Genomic DNA, 21167 nt, shown 5'->3' with positions numbered 1-21167 from the left:
ATAGTCCAGTGGCGGCCTGTCCATAGGGGGGCGCATGGGCGCCACCCCCCCAGGCAGTCACACATGAATAAAAAAGGTCCTTTGAGTGCACTGTGTTCAGGTGCCGGACACAGTGCACTATGGGAAGCGTGACGTCTATGCAATCACGTGATTGCAGACGAGACGCTTCATTTGCAGGGTTTTGACCTACCTTGTGGCGCAATGCATTGCACCGGAATACTTCCGCACCGTAGTATTACTGCGGGTGCTTTGTTTATGATTGCCACCACCCTAGGACATGGGCGGTGCTTTCCCTCCGAGTTGCGACGCCACTTTCCCTGTGCCAGTGATAAACCAGAAGTGATGTTGGCAGCACGGCCCGAGCGGACTTTTTATTCACGAATTGGTAAGACAGCACACAGCCCTCCCTCCTCTCTACACTGACCCCTCATCCGCGCATGGGCAGCTATGTTTGGCAGGCTAGCCTTGCAGGATGTCTCTGAGCTGCTGGACACGAAGAAGAAGGGGGACGGGGTGCTGGACAGTCCAGACTCAGGACTCCCCCCAAGGGCTTGTCCCAGCAACTGACTCCTAAGCCCAGCAACAGCAGACAAGTCCTCTGATCAGGAGGTGTCCGGGCAGACAGTGCGGGTAGTGAGTAGAGTCCTGTCTATGTACTACAGGTCATTGGCCTGTCACATAAGAGCCTGTATAAATATAACCTCATGGACTCTAGGGGGCACAAGGTGTACAAGGGCACACTATGTTCCATCAATGTGATGTTCATTGATGATGTGATCATTGATGATCAGTAATGGGATGATGATCAGTGATGCAATGTGATGATAATCAATGATGTGAACAGTGATGATCAGTATGCTGTGATTCTGGGCTGTATACTCTGTGGTGAGTCTGGGCTGTATACTCTGCTGTAAGTCTGGGCTACATACTCTGCTTCGAGTCTGGGCTGTATACTCTGCTGTGAGTCTGTGCTGTATACTCTGCTGTGATTCTGGGCTGTATACTCTGCTGTGAGTCTGGGCTGTATACTCTGCTGTGATTCTGGGGCTGTATACTCTGCTGTGATTCTGGGGCTGTATACTCTGTCCTGTGGTGCTGGGGCTGTGTACTCTCCTGACACTATGGGTGGAAGCAAGTGGAATACAGGGGACGGAGTGGGTGGATGCTATAAGCAATGTAGTTCTTGGGAGCAATGTAGTTCTTGACTGAAATAAATGGCTCTTGTGGTGTAAGACTTATGTAATGCAGATAACTAATTGTTTCTCTAGCTTCCCAAACTATACATACATTAATTTCATTCAAACTTAATTCCAAAATATTAAAAATACCTCCATGTATCACTGTTCGGTCAGACAGTGTTGGGCTCCTGGGCTTCCTGGTCCCATAGCAGTCAAATGGTTAACTATGGCTATAGTTAAACCCTTAGGCTGATGTCAGATGGGCACTAGTGTTCCTTCAACTGACAATTTGGCAGGATCACTAAGTGGTCCTGTTTGTCCTTAAGAAATTGTTCTCTATGTAGCTGAGGCAGCAAGATGTCACTCCCAGCGCCAGTGATAGAGATTCAGCAGTATTTGGGCCAGTGACAAAGCAACAGCATGCTGAATAAATACAAAGGTAGTAATTCCATAGGGATAGACAGGCAGCCTCTTTATTAATCCTACCTCTAGTGATTTGTTCCTAGTGTCTATCATCGGCTTTAACGGGGTTGTAACCCTATTAAAAAAAAAAAAGGTCCTGTTCCCTTAAAGAAGCTGTAAACCTTCCAGGTTTTTCACCTTAATGCATTCTATGCATTAAGGTGAAAAACCTCCTGTGATGCAGCTGCCCCCCAAAGCCCTACTTTTACTTACCTGAACCTAGGGTTGCCACCTCATCCCTTTAAAACCAAACACATATCAATTACACAGGTTCTGTGGCTGATTAAGGTAGGAATTAAACTCACTTGGTGCCTTATCTGCATTAAATTAGCCTCAGAACCTGTGTAATTAATATGTGTTTAGGTTTAAACGGATGAGGTGGCAACCCTACCTGAACCTGGTCTTTCCAGCGACAAGGACGAGCACACCAGCTCCAACCGGTGTCTCGGGTCCTGATTGGATAGACTGATAGCAGCACAGCCATTGGCTCCCGCTGCTGTCAATCAAATCCAATGACACGGGAGCCGGGGGGCAGGGTCGAGCCCTGCTGTCTGTGTCAATAGACGCAGCAGCAGGACACGGGAGCACGCCCACACGAGTGCCCCCCGAGGGAGAACGGCTCTCCAACGGGGAACTCGAGGAGAGGAAGAGCCAGGAGCGTCGCTAAGGGACCCCAGAGGAGGAGGATCGGGGCCACTCTGTGCAAAACCAGCTGCCCAGAGGAGGTAAGTATGACATGTTTCTTTTAAAAAAACAAAACTAAAAAAACTAACCTTTAGTTATCCTTTAAAGCATGGTACATAGCATCGTGCTTCTGCAGTGTTATTTCTCCCATTCTGTGACAAAGTACCCGGTTGATCCTTCCTGTGTCCCCCTGTGTATGCTGACCACGGTAATCATGGCTGCTGATTCATAATACCGTGGTCAGTTTACATGCCTCCGTCATCCCGCTGAGTCTCTCCCCCCTCCCTCCCTGCCTGTCATTTCCTAGTTAGTGAGAGCTGATCTCCTCTCTGCCCCCCCCCCCACCTGCCGCTATTCCATTCAATATGTAAAACAAAGACTTGTATCCCCTTTGGTTTATAAAGATATAAACTACAGTGTTTGTGTTTTTTGAAAACGATAATGCTAAATACCCTTTCTCACACCGCCACTGTGATCCCCTCTGCTGGCTGACTGATGTCAGAGGGGAATCTCAGCTCCTCCCACTGCTCTCCTTAGATTGGGGGAGGAGAGCGGAGAGGGAGGTCATGTGACCTCACATCGGCGGTGTGAGAAAAGGTATTTAGAATTGTCATTTTCGAAAAACACAAACACTGTAGTTTATATGTTTATAAACCAGTGGGGATAGCTTTAAGTCAGTAATGTAAATTTACAAGCACTTTAAAGAGAAACTAACTGTTGAGAAAAAAAACGATCCCCTCTGGGTGATTACAGTACAATGCAGGGATTTTAACAAACATTTCCCACCTGTTTCCGCTATGAAGAAATAGCTGTTTGACCATATCCTGTGACTGATACCAAATGGGTCTGGTTCATTATAATTACCTGGTTCTGCAAATGCTAGTTGTCTGGATGTTATGCTGATCCGTCAAGTCATTGACCCAGATCAAGCATGCAGATGGAGTGATCTGACTTTCCTCTGTCTTCCTGATCTGCACATTTGTTTTAGGTCAGTGACTCAAAAAGTATTAGGCTACATTTGCACGGGTGACTAGTGCGGGCGCCAATGACAGCAGCAGGAATCTGCAGCTGTTTCAGCCACAACTGATAATCGCTGGCTAAGTGGACAGCTATGGATAGCTGTGACTGCTACTGATCTGTCAGTGAAGTGTACAGGGCTCAGCAGCCACAGCTATCCCCTGAAATAGCTACAGCAATTAGCAGATCTCTGCCGTTGTCATTCGCACCGGCTCTAGTCGCCCATGCGACTGTGGTCTTAAAGCCATTTGGGGTCACCATAGTAGCCAGGCAACTAAAATTTTACAGGGATGCAAACAACCCCACATGCTTCTCTTAGAACGTGATTAAAATTGATTGTATAAAGCTCAGATTAAAGGTAGATTGACTGGATTTTCTGACTTTGTGGCAATGTTTCAATAGCTTTAGCAGTTAATGGATTGATTTTACTTCTGGCCTGGAGCGGCTCTATGTGCGGTAGGCAGCCAAGCTATGGCTCTGTACAGCATTATCTGCCAGGACACTTAGCAAAATCAACAGCAATTTCAGTTAATATGTTGGATTCCTATCTGAAGGCTAATTTATTATTTACCTAATCAATGGGATATACAGTAATCCACAACAATTTAAGATCATGATTTTAGCATTTATTAAAAGCTTACAACAGTCAAAAAGATGAAATATTATTTTTTATTGGCAGGTATGGGTTACTGACCTTATGAAAAAAAAAATGTAATGCTTATTATACAATATATAGAACATACAAACACACATATGTTCATCTTTACAAATGAGTCCCTAATAAACTGCGTTTGTCAATGTTGCATCTGCTTGCCCTGCTATGATCTCAGCAAGGTTCTATTCTTCTAGTTCTATCTAGCAGCCTCTTGTTGCTCTGAATTGGGATATAAACAGATAAATAAGAAATGGGAGCATGTCTGGGAATAAATTTATATTTTCCTCAGGCACTACTAACTGTTGAGGCTTCCCTGGTTTACAATGTATTATTTATCAGAATGTCAGTAACACAGCATGACCCACATCACTTGTAATGTAATGTGTATCTCTGTGAAGATTATTACACACACACGCCACATGGAAAAAAATTTCATGCCGAAATGTGGTTAAGGCAGCATGAAATATTTCCTTCTGTGCTGTTTAATAAGTACTGTATATCTAAAGCCACTTTTCTTTGTTTTGGGTAGAATAGAAAGGAGTTAGAATCCCTGTCAGGTTTTTCTTGATGTATTTGAACCAGGATGAGTGCTGCATGGATATTCTTGGAATCCAAAAAAGCGTTGTATTTAATCTGCAAAGACAAAAGGGAGCCAACATGTTTCGTGGCCAAAAATCCCCCTTCATCAGGGCTTAAAATGGAACTTGACCCCTTCATGCCTAAAGCCTCATACACACGATCGGATTTTCTGCAGACAAAACCTCAGACTTTTGTCCGAAGGCATGTGCCTGGATTTTGTCTTGCATACAAACAGCAAGGAATTGTCGGCCAACAGACATGAACGTAGTGACGTACTACCTGGTTTTTCAGCTCTTTAGCACCACCCTTTGGGCTCCTTCTGCTAATTTTGTGTTAGTAGAAGTTTGGTGAGTGTTGATTCGCGCTTTTCATTTAGCGCTTTTCAGTTCATTTCTGAATGGCCGTTCGTCAACCAGCCATGTTGCGGAATAGGAAGAGATAACGTTTTATTTATTATTGGCCTTGGAGTTATTGTTTTGACCCAAGTCCAATCCAGGAACAGGAGGAGGATTTCTTGGACCAAAAATTTGTTGCTTTATTAATGGTGACCAATTATGTCATATGCCTTTGCTGCGGGAACTCCAGGAGAATAATCCGGATGATTTTCAGAATTATCTCCGGATGACGGACCCCTGCTTTCACCAACCCTTGGCATTGTTGACCCCCTATATTAAGAAGCAGACACATGCATGAGGCTTTTATTTTATTTTTTGGTTGAATAATGATTTGATTTGGTATATTTTCTATACTTTTGGATGCATAGAATGCCCTTTTTGGTTAATTTCTATTGGCAGGTAGCATGTCTAATTTTATCTGTTTTCTTTTTTTGGCTATGTGTTTTACTTCAAATGACAGTTTGGGAGTAGGTAGCTACATTTTAAAAAATACAATGTAAAATTGACAAGGGACACCAACATTGTTGTATCTTTGATCTTCAAAACCAAGGTGTTGTGGTAACTTGCCCCCGCCCCCCCCCCAAAAAAAAAGCATAATAATATTATTCTTGATATCACTATAAAATAAAAGCCTTTTAAAAAATAAGTTTGCCATAACTCCAACAGTATCACCAGTAAAACAGCTTCATTATTATCCCATTAAATAAAGAAGAAGAGAATTGTGCGCTGCATTTCGAGATTTCATAATTTGCCATGTCACAATTGTTAATTCTCCATTACAAACGATAGTTTACAAGACTAACTGCTTCCAGCTCGTCCTTGCTTCCGAGCATGTGTGTTTGTACATTGGACTTTTGTCCGACAGACTTGTGTACACACGCTTGGAAAACCCAACAACAGACATTTGGAAAATTTTAAAGCCTGCCATCCAACATTTGTCTGCGGAAAATCCGACAATTGTCCGATGGAGCGTACAAACGGTCGGATTTTCCGCCAACAGCCTGTCATCACACATTTCCCATTTGAAAATCTGGATCGAATCGAATAGTGAGACCAGTGAATATGCGCACCTCTAGTGGAGTTACTCTCAACCCTGAAAGGGAACTTCCACTTTACCACATCCTTACTCCTCCTCTCCCACCTTTTGATTTTTTTTGGGGGGGGTTGAGTACACAGTCCCAGTAGGCTGTGGAACCATTCATACAGTACAGCGTGGCCTATGCATGCACAGTGGGAAGTAAGGAGTCACAGTCAGCTTCCCTTAATAAACATGCCGGCGCCAGTGACCTGCAGGCCAGCAAAGAATCAGCCTGGGTGAGTATAGCGCTGGATCCCTGGACAGGTAACTGTCCTTTTTTTTTCAAAAGTCTGCAGTTACAGTATTTGTAGCTGCTGACTTTTAATTTTTGTTTTAAGAAAGAAGATCCTCTTTAAGCACGTCGGAATGTTTTTAGGATCAGAGTAAAGACCAGAATAGTGACCAGTAAGTAAAAACCTGTGTCAGCTGCTTCATTCTGACTAGTGCTAAAGCCCAGATGAAGGGGGATTATTTGGGTTGATATCTGAACAGTTAAGGAGGGGAAATCTTCCAATGGGAACACTAGTTCTGGTGACCCAGGTGACACCCCGGCATTCCCTCATTTTGGAGGGATTTCCTCTCACTTCCTGTTTTGGCTATTGAATAGGAAGTAAAAGGAAATCTCCCCAATGGGATACAGATGGCATAAAAAAAGCTGACGGGATTATAACCCTCAAAAAAAAAATTTTTTTTAAGTTTTGTCTTTAGTTACACTTTAATGTTTAAAAAATATCATTACTGCATATAAAAAGTATAAATTTTATTCTATTATTTGTGCCATTTAAAATAATGCTAAAATTATGATCCTGGTACAAGCATTGCACGCGTATCTACAAATAGAATAAAATGTTTCAATTTTAAGCTTTTAAAATGCAACACTGAAAAAAATAACATACAAAATGAAAGCCATTTAAAAAAATAGTGCTTAGAACAATAGAAATTAAAAAATCAGGAAAATAATAGCTAAGCCAGAAAGTGAAGGAGTTAATTAGGCCTAAGCTCAATAAGGGGGTTAAATAGGAACACATTTTATACCAAAAAAAATCATCTGTATCTCTTTAACTCGCATCGGAACAGTGTTGATATACAGGAGGTGCCCTACTTACAAACATCTGACTTACAAACGACTCCTACTTACAAACGGAAGGAGACAACAGGAAGTGAGAGGAAATCTACCCCTAGGAAGGGAAATTCTCTCCTGTAAGAGTTATTATGGGAAAAAGGTGTCTCCACTGATGTTTTCTCACCAATCCTTGTTTCCTTAATAACCCAAAATTTTCAAAATCCAATTGTCATTGGGACAGAAAGTGAGGTGAAATCTTCTGAACAGGGGAACAAACAGCAAAACAAATGTTACAGGGGTGATAACCCTTCCCAATGTTATCCAAAAAGCTTAAAAAAATGTTTTGGCTGGAGCTACACTTAAAAAATGTACCTGTTCCGACTTACAAACAGATTCAACTTAAGAACAAACTTCCAGTCCCTATTTTGTTTGTAACCCGGGGACCGCCTGTACACTGTATTAGATGGTCTGTTTTTTACAGCAGCAGCAATTACATCTTCTGTATTTACAACCCCCAACTGTCATTTTTGACAGTTAAAGTGGTACTAAACCCACAACAGGAAAATCAGTCTGTATATGCAATAAAACATGCTTATTATACTCACTGTGGAACCTAAGGGGTTAATCCTCTGCATTGTGTAAAAGTGCTGTTTGATCCTGTCTTCTCTGATGCTCTCCTTCTTTTTCTACTGTCCCCAATCTATCTCCTGATAGTACAGAGCCTTTGGAGTCACTCTGCACATGCTTGGTTTGGTGTGTATTGCTAGAGTTTTCTTCTTTTTTTTTTTTTTTGGGGGGAGGGTGCATGTGATCAGCACAGGGCCAATCAGCACTGTCCAGACAGAGGGTCAGGGGTCCTGCAGCCTCATAGGACAGTCAGAGTATAATGAAAATTCCTCCTCCAAGCTTTAATCAGACACTGATAAAAGTCACAAGACTGCTATATACTGCTGATGAGAAAAGGTATTTAGCAGTTTAAATTGTTTAAAATAATTGCATTTCCATGTTGTGTTCTGTGGGAGACCCAGTGTCCTGGGTTTAGTAACCACCTCCCAACCGCTGTATTGTAATATGACGAGCACAAGGTGGCTTTCGTGTTCTGGGACAACGTCATATGAAGTCGTTCCACTCTCCCCGCACGGACATGGTGCATCATTGATCTCAGTAAAGAGCCGATGACCAGTCACAGCTGATCACATGTAAACAAGGACATGCCAGTTATCAGCATTCCTCTCCTCACACTGACAGCATGTGATGAGAGGAGAGCCGATCAGCAGCATTTCCTCACAGGGGAGATCTGCACAGATAATCAGGGCACTGATCATTGGTGCTCTGATGAGCAGTGCAGCCCCAACAGTGCCCAGCAGTGTTGCCAATCAGTGATTCCAATCTGTGCTGCTTTTCAGTGCCCATCAGTGCCACTCATCAGTACCCATCAGTGCCGCCAATTAGTGCTTATCAGTGCCGCCTATCCATGCCACCTATCAGTGCCCATAAGTGCTGCCTATCAATGCCATCTATCAGTGCTCATCAGTGCTGCCTATCAGTGCTGCATATTAGGGCCTCCTCATCAGTGTCCGTCAGTGTCACCTCATCAGTGCCCATCAATACAGCCTATCGGTGACCATCAGTGCAGCCTCATCAGTGCACATCAGTGAAGGAGAAAAATTACTTAATTACAACATTTTATAACAGAAACAAAGAAAAACGTTCCTTTTTTTAAATTTTTCAGTAATTTTTCTTTTTTTTTTAGCAAAAAATAAAAAACACAGTGGTGATTAAATGCCACCAAAAGAAAGCTCTATCTGTCTCAAAAAAATTATAAAATGTTGTTTTGGTACAGTGTTGCATGACTGCGCAATTGTCATTGAAAGTGCGACAGCGCTGAAATCTGAAAATTGGCCTGGGCAGGAAGGGGGTAAAAGTGCCCAGTAGGCAAGTAGTTAAAATGATTGTAAAGTCTCCTTTTTTTCTATTAAAATAACAAACAAGTTATACTTACCTGCTCTGTGCAGTTGGCTTTGCACAGGGCAGCCCCGATCCTCCTCTTCTCGGGTCCCTGGCTGGAGCTCCTGGCCCCTCCCTCCTGTTGAGTGCCCCCACAGCAAGCAGCTTGCTATGGGGGCACCTGAGCTGAGCTGCAGCTCTGTGTATCCATTCAAACACAAAACCCTGGTTTGGCCCCGCCCCCTCTCTCTCCTGATTAGCCAACTGAGTTTGATTGACAGTAGCAGGAGCTAATGGCACCGCTGCTGTGTCTCAGCCAATCAGGAGGGAGAGTCCTAGACGCCGGAGGCACTCGTGGACGTTGCTGGATAGAGATGGGGCTCAGGTAAGTTTTATGGGAGCTGCTACACACAGAAGGCTTTTAATCTTAATGCATAGAATGCATTAAGATAAAAAAACCTCCTGACTTTACAACCACTTCAAGGAACTGCTGGGTTAAAGTACTCTGCCATTTGTAGTGTGCAGTGTTCCAGCTATCCTGCTGTCCAGTGTTCAAACTGCCCCCTGCCCAGTGTACTGCTGTTGAAGACATTCAGGAGAGACCCAAAAACAAACATCAGCTCTGTCTGTGGTGGGTGCTACAAAAGTTTTGGGATTAGATACATTAGGGATTTGCAGTCATTGCAAAGATCTTAGATGCAATTAATTTACAAGGAGAAACAGTGTCATGGATTTACTAAAGACAGACTGTGTACATTGCAAGTGCAATTGCTCTAGAGCTTAGTAACTGAGGAGAAACTCTGCTGACTTCCATCATCCAATCCTGTGCAAGCAAAAATGCTGTTTTTTGTTTTTTTTTTCATTTTCCTTGCATGTGATTGGGTATTCTTTCCAAATTAAACTTCATCTCATTGACTAAGCTCTGGAGCAACTGCACTTGCAGAGTTCACAGTTTGTTCGTCTTTAGTAAATATGTTGCATATTGTTGTATTTAGAATATTTATTATGAGGTCTGTATTTTGTGTAAAAACTGTATTAAACCCAAAACCAAAAAACGTATTATATTGCAGCTATTGGATCATTAGATGTGGAGATTGCATTTGTTTTGTTTTTTTCTTTGGCTTTTTCCCTCTGTTTTCACCTGGTGATCTGGCCAGTAACACAAATCCTGTATTAGTGAGACACAACTCTGGAAGAATGAGCACAGAGGGCACAGCAGACTTCAGCATTGGCAGTCGGGGGGAGGGAGGGTAGTGTTAAATGTATTAGCAGATTTAAACACACTAGCAAATTGAAGCCACTTTCCAGCACAAACGTTATAATCAGTTACAGCAAAACCGTTTTTTTTCATTTTGGGATAGAGGTTGTACAATGGATAAATAAAAGCTGATTTTAGCCCCTGCTAGTGTTAAGTATTTTGTTTCATCCATATAAACTGATACAGAACTGGAGAGCTTGTGCTTTTGAACAACAACAGACTTGCTGGCTTAAACACCAGATGAAAATAGAAGAAAGAAAGCCTACAAAGAAAATGAATGCATCCACCACATGTAAGAATTGATAACCTGCAATATAATAAATGTTTGGTCTTGGTTCACTAGAAGTGAAGTACAAGCGTTCATTTCCTGATCTCTAATCAGTGGCTGATGTTTGTGCTGGCTGTTTTTCTCTAGTATGTATTGGTCATGCAGACGAAATTGCACTAACCTCGAGCTGAAATGTGTTTTCTTTCTTTTCTCATATAATATTGTAAGCATTGATTATATGAAGGCATGAGAGCAAGGAAGATTCAGCTCCCAGATTAGCAGATAAACTGTGCCTTCTAGCTGAAAAGGAAATGCAAGTAAACATGTTGATACTAATATGCAGTTTTAGCTTTTATATATTTGATTTAAGGTGATTCAAAAGGTTTAATCCATTTTCTAAAATAACAAACACATTATATTTACCTGCTTTGTGCAATGATTTTGCACAGATAAGCCCCAATCCTCCACTTCTGTGATCCCCCCCCCCGTGCTCCTGGCTCCTCCTGCCTTCTGAGTGCCATTATAACAAGCCACTTGGTAAGGGGGCACTAGTGAAGACTCGATCCCGAGCTTCATTGTGTGCATCTATTGACACACATAGTGCTGCTCAGCCCTGCCCCCTGCTCCATCCTCACAGTGTTTGACTGACAGAAGCAGAAGCCAATGGCTCCCACTGCTGCTGAGCCTCCTGTGAGAGGCTATGGCAAATTGCACTTATTTTAAATTGATAATTTGACAGCTTATCCCGCCTTTATTTTATCGTCTCTGGGCATAGATGAATACATTAGACTGATACAATTAGATCTGTGGGTACAATTTAACATATTTGTGGTGTGATTAATATAAGGCCAGTGAGTTGCTGACAGTAGTCAGGTTGATTATTGAATGTCATGGCTCAAGAGGTCAGGATGTGCCTATTTGTAGAATTCTTACTTGGTTGGTGTGAAATGAATTTGGTGGTGTTCATGGATGGACACAGAGTCACTCCTTGTGTTATGTATAGCTTATCTGTTACGATCATGTGCTGATAGGTACTGTCAATGCATGCTGAACATCTCATGGATGTAAATGAGACACTGGAAAAGCTATGGATAATACTAATGTTCCCAAGTTGGACGAATATCAGTAATATATATCAATAGACAGGCTATTCAGTTACTCTATGCAAAGAGCATTAATTATGAACAAAGAGCAGTAAGCAAACTGTAACCAGACAGATTATCCACTATGTATTTTGTACTTTGTCATTGCATTGGTTTAATTAATAGGTCCGATGGTGGGAGAAATGAAAACATAATTCAAATTGTTTTCATAAAAAAAGTAAACCTATTAGCAATTATTTAATTACAAATTATCAACATTTTGTTAACAGGTGTTTATTACATTTTCTCAAGTGAGAATTGCAGTTACTTATAATTGATACATATATATATATATATATATATATATATATATATATATATATATATATACAGTATCTCACAAAAGTGAGTACACTAATTTTTGTAAATATTTTATTATGTCTTCTCATGTGACAACACTGAAGAAATTACACTTTGCTTCAATGTAAAGTAGTGAGTGTACAGCTTGTATAACAGTGTAAATTTGCTGTCCCCTCAAAATAACTCAACAAACAGCCATTAATGTCTAAACCGCTGGCAACAAAAGTGAGTACACCCCTACGGGAAAATGTCCAAATTGGGCCTCCCTCCCCGGTGTCATGTGACTCGTTAGTGTTACAAGGTCTCAGGTGCGAATGGGAAGCAGGTGTGTTCAATTTGGTGTTATCGCTCTCACTCTCTCATACTGGTCACTGGAAGTTCAACATGGCACCTCTTGGCAAAGGACTCTCTGAGGATCTGAAAAAAAGAATTGTTGCTCTACAGAAAGATGGCCTAGGCTACAAGAAGATTGCCAAGACCCTGAAACTAAGCTGCAGCACAGGGGCCAAGACCATACAGCAGTTTAACAGGACAGGTTCCACCCAGTACAGGCCTCACCATGGTTGACCAAAGAAGTTGAGTGCATGTGCTCAGCATCATATCCAGAGATTGTCTTTGGGAAATAGACATATGGGTGCTGCCAGCATTGCTGCAGAGGTTGAAGGGGTGGGGGGTCAGCCTGTCAGTGCTCAGACCATACGCCGCACACTGCATCAAATTGGTCTGCGTGGCTGTCGTCCCAGAAGGCAAAATGATGCACAAGAAAGCCCGCAAACAGTTTGCTGAAGACAAGCAGACTAAGGACATGGATTACTGGAACCATGTCCTGTGGTCTGATGAGACCAAGATAAACTTATTTGGTTCAGATGGTGTCAAGTGTGTGTGGCAGCAACCAGGTGAGGAGTACAAAGACAAGTGTGTCTTGCCTACAATCAAGCATGGTGGTTGGATGTCATGGTCTGGGGCTGCATGAGTGCTGCCACCACTGGGGAGCTACAGTTCATTGTGGGAACCATGAATGCCAACATGTACTGTGACATACTGAAGCAGAGCATGATCCCCTCCCTTCGGAGACTGAGCCGCAGGGCAATATTCCAACATGATAACGACCTCAAACACACCTCCAAGATGACCACTGCCTTGCTAAAGAAGCTGAGGTAAATGTGATGGACTGGCCAAGCATGTCCCCAGACCTAAACCCTATTGAGCATCTGTAGGGCATCCTCAAACGGAAGGTGGAAGAGCGCAAGGTCTCTAACATCCACCAGCTCCGTGATATCATCATGGAGGAGTGGAAGAGGACTCCAGTGGCAACCTGTGAAGCTCTGGTGAACTCCATGCCCAAGAGGGTTAAGGCAGTGCTTGAAAATAATGGTGGCCACACAAAATATTGACACTTTGGCCCAATTTGGACATTTTCACTTAGGGGTGTACTCACTTTTGTTGCCAGCAGTTTAGACATTAATGGCTGTGTGTTCAGTTATTTTGAGGAGACAGCAAATTTACACTGTTATACAAGATGTACACTCACTACTTTACATTGTAGCAAAGTGTAATTTCTTCAGTGTTGTCACATAAGAGATATAAAAAATGACAGTATCTTGATCACCATTTACTGAGAAAGACTGTAAAATCCATGTGTAATTAAAAACTGGATTGTAATTACAGTCTTCTATTGAATGCTAAGTCCATGCATATAAAACCGTCATCTTACACGTACTATAAATTCTATAAGTATAAAAGATTCCTTTTTTTTTATAGGTTTTTGTGTTCTGAGTGCTAAATGAGAAGGGAACCTTGCTGTACTGTATATTTAAGTTTTATTAATCCAAGGTCTTCATAATGCCTTAACATTGTTTTGTTGTTTGATATATTATCTTGGCCCTACCCTTCATAAATAATATTCTTCCACCCAGTTTTTATATTTTGAAATAACGTTTTCAGTAGTGGTTTAGAAAATAATTCATGGGCATTTTTGTTTCAGAATATATTCTACAACACCCTTCACAATTGATTAAATCTGGTTACTACTTCTTTTTCCAAATGCCTTGGTTCCCCGAACTCATGTATACTGTAAATGATTACAAGGTGAGCTGACCTAGACTGTTACATTACAGATGTCATTATTCAAAGTTATCACACTTAAATCAGTCTAACAAAAAAAAAATGTACAAAAGAATCAGCATTCCATATCCATTTTACAGCTCACTTAAGTTATACGTAATGTGCTTTGGGCATGATGTGGCCATTATAACAACCCCTTTACATTATTTTTATTTTACAGTTTCATGGTGAATTGTTTGTTATCACTTGAAAACATGGGAATTTTTTACTCACTGTAAAGTCCTTTTCTTAAAGTCCATTGAGGAACACAACTTTAAAATAAGCAACCTAGGTTTTAAGATTTTTACCCCAACCTGTATACAGGTCCAAATCCAAAAGGTGACATTTGACCTATTTGACTTGAAGGCTCTCAAAACCTTCATTCATCTTAAAAAATTCTGGATATAGTCTATTCAATCATTTATTGGCTCCCCTGATGAAGGGAGGCACTAACTGACCAAATACACTCAACCCTGAACTTCTGAGGACAAATAAAGGTGTTGAGAGCCTCCAAGTCTAGGATGGGTGGATTGCTAACTTTTGACTTTGGAACCGTTAACAGGTTAAAATAAAAAACTTGAAGCCTAAATTGCTTACTCTTTAGATGTGTTCCTCAATGAATGATAGAGAAATGGAAGATTTGCGCATGTCTCATTTTTTCTGCCTTTGGAAAGCTGTCTTGCTGAAAAGTGAAAGGGGGTTGTACCTTTTGGAGATCCTTCCTTAATCTGTGTTGCCTGTGCCTAAACTTCCCAATTACTTTCAGTGCTTGACATTTAGCTCTAGGGTATGTAAAATTTTCTAGTAAACCAGTTCTTCATCTCATTTTTTATAAAGGATATGGTACTCTTACAAGGAAGAACCATAGGATTATAATACAACTGTGCAGTGATTTCAACTGTATACAGTATATGCCAATAAAATCCCCTTTTTAAATTAGCATCCTATGGTTAGGATATTGATCAGATTGGTTTTCCCTGCTGATTAAAGTACCATATATACTATTCAAAACCTATTTTTGGTTTTGAATAGAGTGGAGAAGGATTAGAACACCTGACACATTTTTTTACTGATGTCTGTCTCCATTGGGGAGATTCACCCTATTTGTTTTGTTTACCTTTATCACTGAAAGTGAAAGAAAACCCACAATTTTGGATGGTCACCAGAACAGGGATAGAGGCAAATCTTCCAGTGGAGACAGCTTTGACCCTAGTGGCAACTAGGGATCTCACTGTCAAGGGATTTCCTTTTACTTTGGAAAAAAATACTGACTGAGGTTTTAACCCTCCCTTACTCTATCACAAATGGGATAAAAAATGTTTTGCCTTGAGTTCTACTTTACGTGCCTTCTTATGGCCTGATTATTACACATGTAGCTATTAGAATCCTCTATATCTGGGTACCTTTATGGAAATACAGATGATTTTGGTTCTTCAGCACAGAATGGGGCATATTGTTAGTCATCTGTATAGAAAAGGAGGTTATTCCCTCTAAAGTGTGCACATGGGGCTTTTTTGGGTTAAGGATAGGTTGTCTTAAAGTGGACCACCCTCTTTAAATGCTTAAAAATATAAATATGTGTACCTCATGTAATTGCAGCTGCTTTCCAAATGTGTTTAGAGTTTTTTTTTTTTTGTCTATTAAGCCTATTTAAAATGGAAAATCCTGATTTTAAACATATATATTTTATATATTTTTCAGTCTGTACTCAAACTCTGATTGCAACATTGTGTTAGGCAGTATGTAGACTGAGAGTGGAGTATTTGGCTAGGCGGACAATCGCTTATCATGAATTAACTAAATTTGTTTTAAGAAAGAAAGCACATTTTGAAAGTGTTCTGCTGGTGTCCTTTCTTTAAAAAGTTTTTCTTAAGCCTGACAGTATTTTCCTAGAACATGGTTTTTAGAATTCAACATTGAAGGTAAGTTGGTACTAAGAGCTTTGTTTATGCAGACAAAACAGATCTTTTATGAATCAGTGTTTTGGATCACAAATATATCTTTTATCAAGTTTAGAGTCCACGAGATTGATTTATTAAAGGCAAATATGCTGTTCAGTTTGCAAGAGAAGTTGCACTTTGCATGAGAGTTTTGAGCTTAGTTTATGTGGTGAAATTTTAATTTGTAAAGAATATCCAATTACATGCAAGGAAGATAAAAGAACAGCAATTTGCTTGTACATGATTGGATGAGGGAAGTCTGCAGAGCATTAAATCATTTACTAAGCTCTGAGCTGTGGGGAAAATTCCCATGCAGGGCGCAAGGTCCCTTGCAAAGTGAAAAGTCTATTTGCTTTTAGTAAATAAAGCCCCATAAGTTTGTGGAAAATTCCCCATGGGGATAGAAATTGCAATAAAAGCCTGACAGAGGTTATAAGCATTATACACTGTATTCAGAAGTAGAAAAATGTTTTGGCTAGAGTTTAACCTATGTTTTGTTAGGTTTGTATTTGAAGACAAACCAGTTTTGATTTTGCCTTTGTTCTAATTACTTTTTTCAATCAGGCCCTTTCTGTTTATATTATTTTTGGGGGACTAGCAAAAATCAGTGCAAACTCTGGGCTCTCTGCAATGTGATTTGAGCATTAAAGTTCCTCTTGGGTCCACTCTTTTGAGCTTATTAATGGCTTGTTGGTTTTCTCTTTCTACTTTTCATATGTGGGTATATGGTGTGTGTATTTTAAATGTATATAATGGATTAGACTTGGTAAAGGATCTATTTGGGATCCAAAACACAGCCCTATTTTCATGATTAATGCTGAATTCTAGGTATGATCTTTATTGCATAGTTATGTTGGTCCAACTTGGACCAATGTAAATATGCATTACCTGAGGGACTGCTGTGAGAGGTGACAATCACTGTAGTAGTTGCAACTACTACAATGACATAGCTCCCAACTGTCCCTGATTTGGAGGGACTGTCCCTGATTTGGAACAATGTCCCTTTGTCCCTCATTCCTCCTCATGTGTCCCTCATTTTGGTCTGATCTATATAGCTATATATAAAATGCACTATTTATCTTTCAAAAAAGTTTCCCAGTGCTAAATCTTTCATCCAATTTCTAAATTGCTGCATTTGTAACTGTCAAAAGCCAATATAAAGGAATAATAGTGGTTAAAAAAAGCACTTGTGGGTTTAACGAATATTTTTTTTGTAGAATTCTCCTTTAAGGGAGCATGGCAGGGGTGTGTGTCCTATGCTTACATACTTTTGCTAATAGGTGTCCCTCATTCTCTTCATAAAAAGTTGTGAGGTATGCAGTGATTCTGCTTTCTTCCAGGTCCTGTGCCGTGCAGCTTTCCTTATGTCGCGTACACACGAGTGGGCTTTTTAGCATCAAAGGTCCGACGGTCTTTCCAATGGACTTTCGACTGAATTATCATGGACTTTCGAACGACCGGACTTGCCCACACTCGAATGGACTAAACTCAGTTCGAAAGTCCGTTTTTTTTAACTTGATGACGTACGAAGGGACTAGAATAAGTTCATAGCCAGTAGCCAATAGCTGCCCTTGCGTCCTTTTTTGTCCGTCGGACTAGCATACAGACGAACGGATTTTTCAACCTGACTCGAGTCCATCGGAAAGATTTAAAACATGTTCCAAATCTAAAGTCCGTGTGATTTTCGACAGAAAAAGTCCGCTGAAGGTCTGATGAAGCCCACACACGATTGGACTGTCCGATTCGTTCCGTCGGACCAGTCCGGTCGAAAAGTCCAGGTTGTGTGTACACAGCTTTACGCATAGTGAGTACAGGGGGTCGCTTGCTTGGCACTGTGGCCATTCACAGAGTGTCTTGTATTTTTTTTTTTATAAATACAAGGCGTTCTCTGATTGGGGGAGATGTGTATGTTTTCCTCCTACCTCTCCACCCCATTCAATCAGAGAACGCCTTGTATTCATACCTAGACTTCAGCTTTAAACATGATGTTTGCTTTTTACACTGCTTAGACTTCACCCTAAAGCTGGCCATACATGTAAAGATTTCTCTCATTCAGCCCAGTGGTCTGAAGATTCCCCCATACACAATAAAAAGCATGGATGGAGAAATCTCCTACTTCTGGTTATTGTATTTTGACAGGTGGGGTGCAGTCACTGTTTGGCTGCCATTTTTTTATGGGTACCTTTGATTTCCCAACTGAAGTTTGTTGAGCTGAGGGGTGTCAGCAGAGCCACCACAACTTGAATTTTGTCCGATTCATAGAAATCCGCTGAAATTCGAGCCAGGTATGGCTAGCCTTAGAAACTAAATAGATGAGCTGTTAAACTTTGATAAAATAAGTTCTAAGCTCCAACTGACTGGTATGTTAACAGTTTATTTATTAAAGTCTTACCATAGGGTTTGGTGGGGCATCAGCTATTGCCTAATGCATACCTTCCAACTTCTGAACTTCAGAATGAGGGACACTTTAGGGAGGCAGTGATATTTGGCACCCATAGTGTGCTGTGGCAAATAGTGAGTGTGATCAAACTTAACAGTGGGAGGGGCTTAAGGGCATGGTTAGACAAAACCCGGGCTCACTTGTACCTATAAAAGAAACTTTGATTTCTGTGGCACAAGCAAGAGTCTCACAGACACATACATACTTCAGTGCAGCCATTGAAAAAAAAGCTTCTATTTCATATGGTTTTGCACACACTGAAAATAGAGAGCTAATACTTTGTCTGAGCCTAATGGACTGCATAGCAACTAGCAACTGTTGAGGCAATGAACAATTTGGTGGGAAGTATATAATGTTTAGTATTGTGTATATAGTGCAGGAGTCTGTAAGGCAGAGTGTAGGGGTTGGTGGTGTGCAATGCACAGAGTTCTGCAGTCAGTGTCAGGTTTAGGATACATAATGCAAAGTGCAGGGGTCCAAGGTGTGTAATGCAGTTCAGTGTTCAAAGATCAGGAGTATTTAACACACAGTAGTCAGTACTGGGTTCAGTAGTACATGACGCATAGAGAGCAGGGTCCAGGAATAGGTTATTCACAAAATGCAGGGGATGGGAGTGTGTAATGCACTGAATGCAGGGCACATGAGTGTTATGCAGAGGTCAAGAGTATGTATGTCAAGAGTATGTAATGGATAGAATGCAGGGGACAGGAGTGTTATGCACAGAACGCAGGGAACAGAAGGGTGTAATGCATAGTAGGGGTCAGGAGTACAAAACAAAAAGAGTGCAAAAGTCAGGATGTGAAATGCAGTGTAGGAGTAAGGGGAGTGCAAAACTCCCCCCCCCGCGCTGGTAATACCCTCCCCTACTTTACCCTTCCAGCAAAAATCCTCACTCCCTAAAACAAGCACTAATCTGCACATTCAACGCCCCCCTTCCCCTCCCCCACCAGCATAAATCCTCCTTCTCTCTCCCAGAACAAATCCCCCCCCCCCCACAATCCCTCTTACCAACAATAATCTTCCTCCCCCTTCCACAGAACAAGTCTTCCTCCACCCTTCCCAACTCCCCCTCCATCATAAATCTTCTCCCCACTTCTAGTACAAATCATACAAATCTATTACCACCCCCAATCCCAGCACAAACCCTTCTTCCGCCTCTTCCAAAAAACCCAGCACAATTCCCTCCTCCCAATCCCCCCCCAACACAAATCCTCTCCCCACTTCTAGCACAAATTTTTTCCCCTAAATTCCCACTTTCAGCAAGCACAACCTCCCCCTGTGCTTGGAATGAATCCTATCCAGAACATATCCTTTTATACCCCCAAATCCTTCCTCCCAGCACAACATACCTCCATCCCGGTACAAATCTTTCCTCCCCCAAATCCCCTACACCAGCACAAGTCCTCTCCCCAATTTTATCACAAATTCTCCTACCAAAATTCCCTCTCTCAGTACAACCCCCCAAACACAAATCCTCTCCACCCTTCTAGTATGAATCCATACCTCCGAGCTGTTCCCAGTTTTGGTTGGACCTTCCCAAGATTTGAACAAAATCCAGGTGTCCCGCAAATCTGGGCTGGCGGTACTTGGCTCCACTTGCCTGGCAGGGGCTCACTAGCTTGGGCACCCAGGGCCATTGCCCTGCATCTCTTGTGTAGTGCGGGGTCCCAAACACTGCGATCATCCCCTCTGTGGCAGCTGGCATGTCTTTGATTTGGGGGAGAGGGGGTAAGAGGATATGTGCTAGGGGACTCTTTGGGAAGGGAGAGGACTTGTGCTAGAAGGTGGAGTGGGAGGAGTTATATTTTAAAACCAACCCCCCTTCTAGCACAAGTCCTCTACCCTTACAATGGGCCCCTTAGCACACATCCTCTTACCCACATTGCTCATTGGATAGTGGGGGTAAGCAGTAATAGCTGGAAATGTCCTAGCAATGTCCTGGCAACAAGGCAGGACAGGATGATACAATTTCTATGAGTTTTTTGGCCAGGCCTCAGGAAGTACACAAATGGCCTACACCTATAACAAGGGCATCATCCAACATTATTCAAAGCTGCAGTTTGTTTTTACGTACAGATACCCCTTGCCTAAAAAAAAAGGCAGTTTTTGGTAAAGGTGAACTAACCCTTGAAAGGTGTAGATTCCTCATATAAAGTAATTGTTACATAGCATTGTATATATAGATATATACATGTACAGTGTATTTACAAAGAGGATGTCTGTTTTTTGTGTATCTGTTTGCGACTTGATATTGTGTCTGTATTTTGACTTTTTTTCTAGATCCTTAAAGATCTTTTCACCAGTGATGAAACTGGCATCAGGAAACAAAGTTGCAGGTTCACAGAGGAAGATATGGAAGCTTACCTTTATATATTTTCACAACCAGGAGCCCTAAGTGGTCCTTTAAACCATTATCGAAATATATTCAGGTAATATATACAGGAAATATTATTTTATCTTTCTGTCTAGTTATTATTAGTATGAAATCAGAAAATGGAACATAAGGCACATCCTTTCTCTGCCTGTTGTGTGGATCTAAAGGATCTGATTACCCTTTTTGACTAACATATACACTTACACGTGAGCTTAATATTGTAATTAATGAGTGCTTAGCCTAACAAATGCAGCCCCCCTCTGTCAGCGTTTTATTCATGTAAA

The 21167-nt window shown here is 41.4% G+C and overlaps 1 protein-coding gene across 1 annotated transcript in view; it reads left to right on the top strand.

Moving 5' to 3' along the window:
• Nucleotides 1-21167, top strand: part of EPHX4 (epoxide hydrolase 4) — a 134398-nt gene that overhangs the window by 97981 nt on the left and 15250 nt on the right. Inside the window, exons 5-6 of the mRNA XM_073593151.1 lie at nt 14011-14114; nt 20790-20938. Of these exons, the coding sequence (XP_073449252.1) occupies nt 14011-14114; nt 20790-20938 (253 nt within the window). The remainder of the gene's footprint in view (nt 1-14010; nt 14115-20789; nt 20939-21167) is intronic.

This window comes from Aquarana catesbeiana, linkage group LG07, assembly GCF_042186555.1.
Source record: "Aquarana catesbeiana isolate 2022-GZ linkage group LG07, ASM4218655v1, whole genome shotgun sequence".
In the NCBI taxonomy this organism is placed as follows: Eukaryota; Metazoa; Chordata; class Amphibia; order Anura; family Ranidae; genus Aquarana; species Aquarana catesbeiana.
Note: the sequence above shows the minus strand (reverse complement) of the source record. Positions and strands in the feature narration are given on the sequence as shown.